This window comes from Heptranchias perlo, chromosome 6, assembly GCF_035084215.1.
Source record: "Heptranchias perlo isolate sHepPer1 chromosome 6, sHepPer1.hap1, whole genome shotgun sequence".
Classification (NCBI taxonomy): domain Eukaryota; kingdom Metazoa; phylum Chordata; class Chondrichthyes; order Hexanchiformes; family Hexanchidae; genus Heptranchias; species Heptranchias perlo.
Window position 1 is genome coordinate 32,310,745 of NC_090330.1, and position 14,543 is coordinate 32,325,287.

General features: G+C 43.4%; 1 protein-coding gene across 9 annotated transcripts in view; it reads right to left on the reverse strand.

Moving 5' to 3' along the window:
• The window catches only part of sgcg (sarcoglycan, gamma), a 600,494-nt gene that overhangs the window by 183,336 nt on the left and 402,615 nt on the right, over positions 1-14,543 (reverse strand). For all 9 annotated transcript variants that reach the window (XM_067986061.1, XM_067986062.1, XM_067986057.1 and 6 more), the window contains one exon: positions 3,453-3,540. In XM_067986061.1, the coding sequence (XP_067842162.1) occupies positions 3,453-3,540 (88 nt within the window). The remainder of the gene's footprint in view (positions 1-3,452; positions 3,541-14,543) is intronic.

Genomic DNA, 14,543 nt, shown 5'->3' on the forward strand with positions numbered 1-14,543 from the left:
GTGCAGGGCTAAGGGGAAAGAGCAGGGGAGTGGGACTAATTGGATAGCTCTTTCAAAGAGCCGGCACAGGCACAATGGGCCGAATGGCCTCCTTCTGTGTTGTATCATTTTATGATTCTAGGCAACTGAAGGCTTGACTGCCAAGAGTGGGTTCAAGGAAGGGGAGGATGAACAAGAGACCTAAGTTAGAGGGATAGAGAGTTTGGGAGGGGATGTAAGGCTAGGGAAGGTCATAGCAGGAATGAGGGGCAAGGACATGGAGGGACTGAAGGACAAAGACAAGAATTTAAAATTTGGGACACTGGTGAATTGGGAGCCAATACAGGTCAGCAAAGATGGAGGAAATGGGAGAGTGGGATTTGGCGTGGAATCGGATATGAACAGCAGAGTTTTGGGTGAGTTGTGTTAATTGTATGATTTATATCAATTGGTGTTAATTATATTCAGGTGTTGGGTATAAATTGGGGACTCTCTTGTATCCTTTTTATAGGAGAGTTTAGCTAGGGTGTGGTCTGTGTATAAGGGGAATCTCTGTGAATAAAGGCTAGGAAGCAACTAAAGACCAGGCTTTAGTATTTTATCCTTCACCACATGATTATCCAATTTTAACAAGTTGAAGTTTATGGAGGATGGGAGGTGAGCCAGGAGAGCACTGGAATAGTCAAGTCTGCAGGTGATAAAAGGTATGAATGAGGGATTCAGTGACAGATGGGGAGAGGTAGGGGCAGAGGTGGGCATTGTTATGGAGATGGAAGTAGTCTATCTTTCATATAGGGAGGGTATGGGGCTGAAACTCAGCTCAGAGTCAAACAGAGCTTTGAGGTTGAGAGCCATTTGGTGAAGGCTGTGACAGTGGCCGGCGATGTAGATCGAGTTAGTGACAAGGGAATAGTACATGTGGCAGGATCTGAAGGAAATGACTTCAGCTTTCCTAATATTCAGTTGAAGTAAGTCAAGGCTTATCCAGGACTAGATGTCAGACAAGCAATCTGACAGAACAGAAACAGTGAGGGATCAAGGGAGGTGATGGAGAGGGAGAGAGCTGGGTTTCATTAGCGTATATGTAGAAGCTGACATGGCGACTACTGTTGATGTCACTAAATGGTAGCATATAGATGAAGAAGTACTCTAACTGTGGTCTTACCATTGCCTTCTACAAATTGATCATGACCTCTTTGATCTTGTAGTTTATATCCCTATTTATTAAAGCTAAATGCTACTGGCCTTTTTTATGGCTTTATCATAATTGCGCTTTCAAGGAATTATGCATTGGTACTGTAAGAACCAAGACTCTCTGCAATCAGCACATCACTCCGGTTATCCCAGGACAACCACTTGATCATCCCGTGTTCTGGACCGTGCTCTGCAGTTGTAAGCATTGTTTTTAACTGTGTATATTGCCGAATGACAGCCAATAAACTGGCTTGATTACTGTCAGGCTGTGTTATTGTCTCAGTACGGGGTTCAATTTTGATCTTATGATCCCTACAGCATCCCTAGGTTAATTGGTCCTCCACATTCTTCAGCATCTTTCCATTGAGATAACACTCCCGGTAATTGATTTTCCTTCCAAAATACATCACCTCATACTTCTCCACATTAAATTGCAGCTTTTAAAAAAATCATTCTGGGGATATGGGCATCGCTAACAAGGCCACCTGTCTGCCCAGTCTTCTAACCTGTCTATGTCCTCCTGGAGTTTTTTGCAGTCCTCCTCACTGTTTGCCAAACCTCCTAACTTTTGTGTTTTCAGCAAATTTCAATATGATGCTCCCTATGCCCAAATCCAAGTCATTTATATATTGAGAATAAAGGTGGACCCTGCAGTACACTTCTTCCAACTCTTCCAACCCTAACCCTTTGTTTCCTGTCTGCCAACTAAATTTTTATCCATGCTGCTACATTTACCCTTGCATTATACTCCTGAACGTTTGTAACAAACCTCATGTGTAACACTTTATCCTTCTGAAAATCCATGTACACACATCTACTGCAGTCACTTGTATTTATACAGTCACCTCTTCAAAGAAAACGATTAAAATTTGTCAAATATTGCTTGCCTTAAACAAATCCATGCTGGCTTTCCTTGATTATTTCATACATCTCTAAATGCTCATAATCTATAATAAGTTCATAGCTTTTGATGTTGGATTCCTGTTTGATTAACTAAGGCAGGGCGAACGAGCATATTGCTGTTTTCTTCATGTACCCGCCTAAACGGTGAGCGTCGGACATACACACACGGTTAAGGTCACTAGATAACAATCAGATGGGAGTTCTTTTAACCTCCTTAGGCTTTAAGCGCTGAGGTCAATTGCAGTTCCCCATTGCCATTTCAGCTGAATTGAATTAACTTTGCACACAGCATGGATAAAATCTAAGGTCTCCTTAGTCTTTATGTGTAGTGTTTGGCATGGCATTGTGTAATTGCATATGGGATTTAGTCATGGTGGTAATGGGTCATTCATTGGGTAATCTCTTGTTGACATCTAGTTAGAAAATGGTTGCTGAAAATAAAGAAGTAAAACTCAGGACAGGGATCTTATAAAAACAGTGGTTTCTCTTCAGTTTCGTTTAGAACCCATTGCATGCACAACAGTTTGCCTCAGTACATGGTGCATTTACACACTGAACCATCAGGGAGGCAGGTCAATAGAATTTCTTTAAAAGTATTTGAGATACAGCTAAACTACATATAGTCATGCTACAGTATGAAGTGTATAGGGTCACACTAAGGAATTATTGCAAAATTCTAGGGGAATTCCAGTATTGATGATTTACAGACAATTTAATATTGTATGAAGGCGAGAGATACAACATGACCAGCTTACTTAACCGTACAGAGTTGGGCTCTTCCTATGTAACCATCAGACTTTCTCTTATAAATAAGTTTTAAAATTTTACAAAATTGTAAGACTGCAGACAAATCAAAGATCCTTAAAGATCGCCCAAAGTCGCAGAAGTTCATACAATACAATAACAATTTTAGAACGCGTCTTTAAGAGTCTTATACAACCTTAGCCCTCATTGTGTGTCATCCTCAAGAGGACTTCAGAGGTATCAATGCTAAACATTCTTTAAAAACTTTTTTCACCCACTATCAACATCAAGCACTCACATTATCACGTACAACTCAGATAAAACTCAAGCGAAAGCTTCTTTTGCATTGCACGTGACCTGGGAGTCTGCAGCATTAGAGTGGCCCTTAATCCGATATAAAAGCAGGTAAAAACTTCGGCCCTAATAATGCACTTTAATCCCAGATTCTGAAGAGCAAAACCCTTTTTACAGCAGAGTTATGCTTCCACTTCTCACCCCAGCCAGCCATTTGGCCTTTCTGTGTGACACTGGCATCTTCGTGGCACTTATTGCTGAACTGATTTTGTTCTTAAAAATTGCAATGCGCATTTAACTACAGCAGATTAGAAAGCAGATTATAAAACAGTACTCACCCACTGTTAATCTGCCTGTCACCTGTCCTTCAGAGTTACGAGCATTAACAGTCACATTCTGGGAAGAATCCACAAGCAAGGGGGAATCCTGCAGAGGAAAAAAAAGGAATTTACTTTGAATATTTAAGTATTTGGAAAAAACCTCAACTAAAATATCTGAGACACATTACTAAAGGATTATTAAATGGACTGTATTCAAAAGAATGGAGCATGTTACAGTTATTGTTCTGGCAAATGGAAGTAAATCCCCAAAATAATAATGGGGGGTAATTTTCATCTTGGGCGGTAAGCTGGTGGAGTGGATCACCAATTCGTTATACAACCTGCCCAATTTTCATTTCCACTGAAACGAATGGAAATGGATATCGGGAGGTTTCTATAATGGGTGGGTAATCCGCTCAGCCAGATTACCACGAAGCAGTGAGTGTGAAAATTACCCCGAACAAGTTTTATTATTTCTGACTGATGTGCACCCATCAACAGAACGGACTAGACAGGTTTAAAAAAGAGGTTGCATTTATATAGTGCCTTTCGTGACCTCACGATATCCCAAAACATTTTCACAGCCAATAAAGCACTTTTGAAGTGTAGTCACTGCTGTAGTGCAGGGAAACACAATAGTCAATTTGTGAACAGCAAAGTCCCACAGACAGCAATGAGATAAATGATCAGATAATCTGTTTTAGTGATATTGGTTGAAGGATAAATGTTGGCCAGAACACTAGAAGACCTCCCCTGCTTTTTTTCAAATAGTGCCATGGGATATTTTATGTCCATCTGAGAGAGCAGATAGGGCCTCGGTTTAACATCTCATCCAAAAGGCAGTACCTCTGATAGTGCAGCACCCCCTCAGTACTGCACTGACACATCAGCTTAGATTATGTGCTGAAGTCTCTGGAGTGAAACTTGAACCAATGACCTTCTGATTCAGAAGGAAGAGTGCTATCAATGAGTCAAGGCTGACACTTCTTCAGGGAAAACAGTGGAGCTTGGGATATCCCCTCCTCCAAAGAAAGGCTTGCTATTTGCTCATAACAAAAATTTACATGGATATTGTGAGTTATCTATTTTCAACGTTCAGCCTTTAATCAAAAAGGCTCTGAGGTGTCTTCTTCCAAAGTATAATAGCTTTATTAAGAAGTTATAATAAGTAGCAAAAATGTTAAAATACAAGAGTGCAATTAAACATACAACCTGTAAAGTTTATCACTGTACAAAGCTTCAAGGTGCACCTCTTGAAAATCTTTGATATTAGTTGAGCGATCCAGCCTAGCTCCGAGCACGCTCTAACAAATACGATTTCATTCTTACCTTATGTACGTTTTTAGACACATTGGGGTCGATTTTAGGATGGTCGAGCGGGTGTGTTGGGGGCGGGGGGTCTCGTAAAATTGGGGAATCCCGGAGCGGGTCCAGAGCCCGGCTCTAACCCGCCCACTTCTGGGTTCCCCAGTGACGCGTTCGGGTGTGCGCACAGCTCTCGCATGCGGGACTCCCACCGGCAATTAAAGCAGGTGGGATGACAATTTAAATACTTACTTACCTAGTTGAGGTAATTGACAGACTTCATTGACAGGAGATTTTGGCAGGGGTGCAATTTTCATGGATCCTCAGCGTGTTTCCCGTGCTGTGGGAAACACTCCCTATTGGAGCAGACGTGTTTCAGTCAGCAGCCAGTGGGAGATGCAAAGGATTTTTTTGACAGTTGGGGGGAAACCTCATTTATTGCAGCAGGGCACTCTGTCACTTCAGACAAAGTTTTGGCTGCAACACCTTTGTCCTTCCATTTAAAATGATTAATTTATACCCTAAACTTTGCTGTGCAAACACATTTACCTACTTTGCGGACCCCCTCAAACTCACACCGTCAGGATGGGGGGGTGCCATGGCTGCATTCATCACTTCATCCGAGGACGAGCAACATCACCAGCCTCGCCAGGCACGCCGTCCACCTCTGCCACGTGGAGCTCCACAACACAGTGCTGCGCCACAGGCACCTACACAAAATAGTCGTGCAACTACACATACACCCACTGTAGGGGACCCAATGGGTGGCATCAAGTGTGGGTGTTCATGGAGAACCTCATGAAAGGGACTTATTGCACAAGTCACTCAAGAATGGCCAAGACATGGCAGTAGTGGTGATAATATAATATTTAATGTGAGTTGAACCAAAATCAAATATAAATAAAAAACATGACAAACTGTCAAACCCCCTTGTGCATCCCCTTTGTGCTCACGAAACCTTTGCCTTACGCTTCCTACTACTCATACGTGATGCATCTCCTGTGGCTGCAGCAGAGGTAGTGGCAGGTTGGGTGAGGGTGACCGTGAAAGAGATGCATCAGAGGGTGAGTATGAGACAGAGCCATGAGATTGTATGAGGATTGGGTTGAGTGGTAGTGGTGGGATGAGTACTGGGGAGGTGAGTAAGTGCAGGTAAGCTGAGGATGAGGTTTGAGTGGGTGTGAGGAGTGATGTGATAGAGTAGTGTTGGCAGTGCAGAAGGAGTTGTGGGTGGGGGCATTGATGTGGAAGACGGAGTGTAGGAGAATGAGTAAGTGTACCGGCAGGACAGACCCACCAGAGTTGGTGGTACAGTGATATACAGTCAGGAGGGAGTGGCCCGGGGAGTCCTCAACATTGACTCCGGACCCATGAAGTATCATGGCATCAGGTCAAACATGGGCAAGGAAAACTCCTGCTTTGCTTACCACCTACCGCCCTCCCTCAGCTGATGAATCAGTCCTCCTCCATGTTGAGCACCACTTGGAGGAAGCACTGAGGGTAGCAAGGGCACAGAATGTACTCTGGGTGGGGGACTTCAATGTCCATCACCAAGAGAGGTTCGGTAGCACCACTACTGACCGAGCTGGCTGAGTCCTGAAGGACATAGCTGCCAGACTGGGCCTGCGGCAGGTGGTGAGCGAACCAACACGAGGGAAAAACCTACTTGACCTCGTCCTCACCAATATACCTGTCGCAGATGCATCTGTCCATGACAGTATTGGTATGGGTGACCACCGCACAGTCCTTGTGGAGACTAAGCTCCGTCTTCACACTGAGGACACCATCCAACGTGTTGTGTGGCACTACCACCGTGCTAAACGCGATAGATTCAGAACAGATCTAGCAGCTCAAAACTGAGCATCCATGAGGCGCTGTGGGCCATCAGCAGCAGCAGAATTGTATTTCAGCACAATCTGTAACCTCTTCGCTCGGCATATTCCTCACTCTACCATTACCAACAAGCCAGGGGATCAACCCTGGTTCAATGAGGAGTGTAGAAGTGTATGCCAGGAGCAGCACCAGGCATACCTAAAAATGAGGTGCCAACCTGGTGAAGCTACAACTTAGGACTACATGCATGCTAAACAGCTGAAGCAACATGTTATAGATAGAGCTAGCGATTCCACAACCAACGGATCAGATCAAAGCTCTGCAGTCCTGCCACGTCCAGTCGCGAATGGCGGTGGACAATTAAACAACTAACGGGAGGAGGTGGCTCCATGAACATCCCCATCCTCAATGGCAGAGTCCAGCACGTGAGTGCAAAAGACAAAGCTGAAGCGTTTGGAACCATCTTCAGCCAGAAGTGCCATGTGGATGATCCATCTCGGCCTCCTCCCGATATTGCTACCATCACAGAAGTCAGTCTTCAGCCAATTCGATTCACTCCACGTGATATCAAGAAATGGCTGAATGCACTGGATACAGCAAAGGCTATGGGCCTCGACAACATCTTGACTGTAGTGCTGAAGACTTGTGCTCCAGAACTAGCTGCGCCTCCAGCCAAGCTGTTCCAGTAGAGCTACAACACTGGCATCTACCCGACAATGTGGAAAATTGCCCAGGTATGTCCTGTCCACAAAAAGCAGGACAAATCCAATCCGGCCAATTACCACCACATCAGTCTACTCTCAATCATCAGCAAAATGATAGAAGGTGTCGTCGACAGTGCTATCAAGCGGCACTTACTCACCAATAACCTGCTCATTGATGCTCAGTTTGGGTTCTGCCAGGACCACTTGGTTCCAGACCTCATTATAGCCTTGGTCCAAACATGGACAAAAGAGCTGAATTCCAGAGGTGAGGTGAGAGTGACTGCCCTTGACATCAAGGCAGCATTTGACAGGGTGTGGCACCAAGGAGCCCGAGTAAAATTGAAGTCAATGAGAATCAGGGTGAAAACTCTCCAGTGGCTGGAGTCATACCTAGCACAAAGGAAGATGGTAGTGGTTGTTGGAGGCCAATCATCTCAGCCCCAGGACATCGCTGCAGGAGTTCCTCAGGGCAGTGTTGTAGGCCCAACAATCTTCAGCTGCTTCATATCAATGACCTTCCCTCCATCATAAGGTCAGAAATGGGGATGTTCGCTGATGATTGCACAGTGTTCAGTTCCATTCGCAACCCGCCAGATAATGAAGCAGTCCGTGCCCGCATGCAGCAAGACCTGGACAACATCCAGCCTTGGGCTGATAAGTGGCAAGCAACATTCACGTCAGACAAATGCCAGGCAATGACCATCTCCAACAAGAGAGAGTCTAACCACCTCCCCTTGACATTCAACGGCATTACCATCGCCGAATCCCCCACCATCAACATCCTGGGGGTCACCATTGACCAGAAACTTAACTGGACCAGCCATAGAAATACTGTGGCTACTACAGCAAGTCAGCGGCTGGGTATTCTGCAGCGAGTGACTCACCTCCTGACTCCCCAAAGCCTTTCCACCATCTACAAGGCACAAGTCAGGAGTGTGATGGAATACTCTCCACTTGCCTGGATGAGTGCAGCTTCAACAACACTCAAGCAGCTCGACACCATCCAGGACAAAGCAGCCCGCTTGATTGCCACCCCATCCACCACCCTAAACATTCACTCCCTTCACCATCCGCGCACCGTGGCTGCTGTGTGTACCATCTACAGGATGCACTGCAGCAACTCACCAAGGCTTCTTCGACAGCTCCTCCCAAACCCGCGACCTCTATCACCTAGAAGGACAAGGGCAGCAGGCACATGGGAACAACACCACCTGCACGTTCCCCTCCAAGTCACACACCATCCCGACTTGGACATATATCGCCGTTCTTTCATCGTCGCTGGGTCATAATCCTGGAACTCTCTACCTAACAACACTATGGGAGAACCTTCACCACCTGGACTGCAGCAGTTCAAGAAGGCGGCTCATCACCACCTTCTCAAGGTCAATTATGGATGGGCAATAAATGCTGGCCTTGCCAGCGATGCCCATATCTCATGAACGAATATAAAAGAAAAATTCCAGATGACTCGCAACATCTAACATCATGCCTCCTATATGATTGGTTTTCTCCAATTATCAAGGATAATATGTTTGCCCAAAGCATCCTGCACACCCACCAAAGTATGGATAACTCCCTTTACCATCTTATGCACGAGATAAGAATGACACATAGCACTCATTACTCCAGGGGGTCCTCTCTGCACAAAGTAACCCAAAAACTTGTTCATAGAATCATAGAAATTTACCACACAGAAGCAGGCCATTCAGACCATCATGTCTGTGCTGGCCGAAAAAGAGCTATCCAGCCCAATCCCACTTTCGAGCCCTTGATCTGTAGCCTTGTAGGTTACGGCACCTCAAGTGGACATCCAAGTACCCTTTAAATGCGATGAGGTTTTCTGCCTCTACCACCCTTTCAGTCAGTGAGTTCCAGACCTCCACTCACCTCTGGGTGAAAAAAGTTCTCCTCAATTCCCCTCTATTCCTTCTACCAATCACTTTAAATATACGCCCCCTGGTTATTGACCTCTCTGCAAAGGGAAATAGGTCCTTCCTATCCACTCTATCTGGGCCCCTCACAATTTTATACATCTCAATTAAATCTCCCCTCATCCTCCTCTGGTCCAAAGAAAACAACCCCAGCCTATTCAATTTTCCCTCATAGCCAAAATTCTTTAGTCCTGGCAACATCCTCGTAAATCTCCTCTGTACCCTCTCTAGTGCAATTACATCTTTCCTGTAATGTGGGGATCAGAACTGTACGCAGTACTCTAGCTGTGGCCTAATTGGTGTTTTATGCAGTTCTAGCATAAGCTCCCTACTCTTATATTCTATGCCTCGGTTAATAAAGGAAAGTATCTTCTATGTCTTCTTATCCACCTTATCTACCTGTCCTGCTACCTTCAGGGATCTGTGGACATGCACTCCAAGGTCGCTCTGTTCCTCTGCACTTCTTAGTATCCTACCATTTATTGTGCATTCCCTTGCCTTGTTTGCCCTCCTAGTTTGATGAACAGAAAGCCTTTGTTCACGAGAAAAGCTGACATAACGCTTTTCCCTAACAAGGTTAGCAATATTATATAGAAAGCTTGTACAGTGCTTTTCTTACAGATTTCATAAAGGAGATGGAGCAATCATTTAATGTTGATGCTGATTGCAACTGATTTCACTTGTCCTTTTCTACCAGGGCTGTTCCTGAGAATACATAAGAAAAGGTCTTAAATAACCCATTAAAAGTATATGAAATTCAGCTCTCCCATTAGAACTTTGAACCTCTTTGAAGCAGTGACCTCAATTCTATCTTTGAAATTGTACAAAAGTATAATTATAAAAATTACAGGGAAGTCAAACACAGCCATCATGTTCGATATTCCAAATTTCTCTTCATGCAATCTCATGTCTTGTATGACACTTCTGGAAAATTATATACTTCCTTGAAGAAACAAGAAAAAAAAATATTTTTATAGATGAAGAAGGGAAACCATGCAGATATTGTAAAGAACTGGCAGTAATCGTACAGCTAATGTTCAGCTCTATCACTAAAATACACAACTTACCATTAGATTTTAAATCATTTGTACGGTATAACTCTTAAAGATATTTCAGTGGAGATTATTGTTCCGCATTTTTCAATTTTTAACCCCCCCCACCCCCGTCGCGGGGGGTTAATAATGAAGCAATTACACCTGAAAAAATACTTCTTAAAATTAGGACTGCAAGGTAGACTATTTTCATGCTATTTTACATAACATATAATTTTTTAATGTGCATGAGAAGTCTGAAGTAGACAGGGCCGGTTGACTATAGAAAATCAATACTGTGATGTTTAAAGCAATTCAAGCAGTTTTGTTCTTCGACTGGCTGTAGGATTATATTGAAAATTTGTTTTCATTTTTATTCATAAATTTTGCACAATTTTTCTCATTTTTTAATTTAAAATTGGTCACTCTTCCTTTTCTTCTTTCACTCCTGTTGCACTTCTAGTCAACCTATTGATCTGAGAGTGTAGGCTCAAAAGTCCCAAGGGGCTGCCACAATTGTGCCCATGCTTTTCATCCATAAATTTTTCCAGACAGGGGTTATTCAAGGAGCTGGAATATAGTCATCTCCTATTGATGAAGAAGGGAATAGAGGAACTTACACAGTCTGCAGATGCTGACTTTATTCCCTGAATGTGTAGTGTGATCAAGTTGCTGTTATCGTATAGAACTGATTATTGTTGTTGTCAGTCTCATTGCACCTTTCCCTGAGTTTTAATGGATGTTTATATTTGTTATTAGTTGGAAGAATTTTTTTTAAAGTTTATTAAAAAATAAAATGATCGCTTGTCTCGAAGTTTCCTTTTTCAGGTCAGGCATCAGGACAGCCCAGAGCTTACTGTTCACTGTGCACTTATGACAGACACCACTTCATAATAGAATGAGGCAGCAAATGTTAGCTTTCACTATCCCTGAAGTACAAATGCACATTTTCAATGAGCAATCCATCTTTTTGCCCAACTGAGCAATTACAAAACTTGTGACTGGCAGATTTGAATATTAAGAAACTGGAGCAAATAGTCCATGATCATTGGATTGTAAAGCAACCATTCTTACCACTAGACTAACAGGCCACTTTTCTACATAGAACATTTGAGTCTAGAAATTCCAGGATGCAGTTGTGTGCAAATAGCACTCTGACTGGAGGACCATCAACCTGAAATGTTAACTCAGTTTCTCTCTTCACAGATGTTGGTGACCTGCTGAGTGTTTTCCAGTGCTTTCTGTTTTTATTTCAGATTTCTAGCATCTGCAGTATTTTGCTTTTGATTTAGTGCAGGTGAGTTTGATGAATAGGGAGTTTAGGTGACATTTCTAGCAGCAAGAAGCCCATGGTCCTGAAATTCCCCGGGGGTGTGTGTACCATTCACTCCAGTCATAGAATCGCCTAACCCCTAGGAAACATAATAAATAGACATTATGGTCTAGTATGTAAAACACCATTTCAAAGGCACAGAAATGTGACTGTTTACCTGCTTTCTGCATTTTTTATGTTAAAAGTATTTTACTGATTCCATGGAACTAAAGGTGGTTTAAAATGTTAATATTTGAGCTCTTAGCAGCATCTCTGCTAGCTGTCTGGAAAGATTTGAATGTTCTGCAATTATATGTCTTGAACTTCAAACGATGCTGGAGATTTCCCTCACTAGCAAATATTCTTTGTATTTGACATACTGTGGATCGCTTTGAAGTATATGTTTGATTGACAGCTCTATCTGAGTTGGGTAAATACATGTTATAATTCCCTTTGTTCTAGGAAATCATCAAAGGAATTTGAAATTGCATCCGGGGCTGTATTGCACCAAATTATTAGTCATTCTGAAGTCGACAATGATAGAGCAGGCTAGAGAATCTGTGGTAACAAAGTGCCATGTAAGACATAAGGGATCACAAGCCCGATTTTCCTGGGTAGGCGCTGTCCAGGGGTAACGTGAATGCAGCACACCAAAAATGCACTGCACCTGAGAATGTGAATAAGCACCAGAACTTCCTGCTGTCCATCAGCTGCACATTGAGGGCTGGCTAGAGGGGTGCAGATCGGTGCAGTTGACAGGAAGTTCGAGCACACTTCAGGCCTTGAAGGAGCATGGAGCAACAGGAGGCAACTACAGAATATTCATTTTTTGATTGGCTTTGAGGTTCTTGTAAGAAGGAGAGTGACTATTATTTACTTTTGATATTTTAAAAGTGCAAAAAATTGTTTTTTGTTTAAAATGCTTCTATTATATTCATGACTTCCCTGCAATGTATTTGCTTTTGCTGTTTTTGAAGTTCCATTCCCTGATAATGTCTCTCTGTACTTCTGACAGGATAGGATGGCAACAACTTGAGGAGGAAGGAAAAGGGCTCTACAGTTGGACGAGGTAAGCACAGAAATACTGCCACAAGCTGTGGAGAGGTGGAGGGTAGTGGTGGACTCGGCATCAGGCACAAACGTATCAAAAACGGCTGATCGGAACGCGTGGCAGCAAACAACGGAGGAACTGAACTCACCTCCAACGCATATGGATGCAATGCCAGAAGAAGTTCACTGACCTAGTCAGAAGAGGCAAGATAGGGCATTGGTTGGATATGCTTTTCACCAAGGAAAGATGGATTGTGGTGTGCACCTCAATACATTCTGCCCCTCACAATCTCTTTTGTATTGCTCCTGAAAGCCTAAGATCATCAATCTTCTAAATCTCCTTTCACCACCACTCATTTCCACTGCCAGATACTCCTAAACTTGAAAGAATGTCTCCTCACCTGCGTGAAACATTTTTCTCTCTTACCAATGCCCCCATCCCCTTCTGACATGGGCTTCTTCGAAGCTACTTCTCAGTATGTTATAATCCTAATCCCTCTTTAATTTCTTACAGGAGAAAGCAGGCCACCACAGAAGGTCACAACTTATCAATAAGATGATGGGCAGCCTCCATAAGGGACCTCACCTATTTCAAGGAATAGGCCATCTCCACCCAAGGCCACTAAATCCATGAGGTTGCAGGAGCTGGAGAAGCAGGAGAGTAACTCCCAGCAAGGGGTAAGAATCCTAAAGCTCCTTCCAGAACACTGCAACATGACATCCTATTAGAAGGACTCTCACATCACCTTTCCAGGAGCACTGGAAATATGTGAAATACTTGCCTATGCCATGTCAGTATGACCATTCTAAGTTTCTTTTTGTCAATATCTTTTTTGTGTCTTTGCAGGATCTCCTCAGGCTCCCAGAGGCAGCCCTTCCAGGGACTCATCTGACAGCAGCCCCCTCCTCGTTCCCAGTCCCATGTTCTAAAAACACAGCTTAGCCTCCCCTACAATTCTCCTTTCAGTGGGTGTTCCACTTAGGAGTGCTAGGAAACGTAATCATGCACCCACAACACCATCATTATAAGTGGTGATAAGGAGTCAACAGTCACACAAGGACCATATTTTAATAAATCACTGTTGGCACTTGATCTATTTATGCCTTTTTACTGTCAAACAACAGAGAAAAATGAGTGTGGGTGTGTGCACTGAAGATTTGGGAACAGGAGGACCCTGTAAATTTGAGTGGAAGGATTCTCTTTGTATTGACTGTGGGATGGAGCTATTGTATGGAAATGTGGAAGGAAGGTTTCACAGATACCTCTTTGCTGGAGAAGCAGTTTATGGTGACTCTGGAGAGAGTCAGGCAAATATTTTCAGCAATTATCAAGGGTGTTTTCAGTTGTTGCTCCCCTTCTGCCTCCAAATAAGCTGTCTCCAAAAGTCGGGGGGGGGGGGGGGAACCAATGTACTAAACAGTGAGTAAAAAAGAGTTGTAGCATTCTGCAATAGCATCTGAAGCTCGAAAACTATTCTTTATTCAAAAGGACAAAAATAAAGGCCTTTTGTGACAAGATTAGCATGTCCCTTTAAGACAGCGTGCACCTAAATGGCAACTTTGGAAGCTATAGTCCCTGTTTTATTTAGAAGCAGTTTGCTCCTGAACTGCACCTGGTGCTAAAGCAGAAAATCTGAGTGCAGAGCTGTCAGACATTCATTAGAACGCCATTTATATTGCTGTGCTCTCTTCAGGCACAGTCAGGTGCAGCTACCTGAAAAGCTACATATGCGTTCAGCTGCGGTGCTATTCAGGCACAGAATGGGGGGAAAGGATTAGAGCCCATTTTTCCTGTGCATAGCACCCGTTGTTCCAGAGCTATTTGGGTGCTGAACCCAGAAAAATGTGTTTCAAATGTCAGTGCAGGAGAAGTGCTGAGAAGAGTAGGATGTAAATCTATTGTTTGTATTTAATTCCATTCATTTACCCATTTCAATAAATCT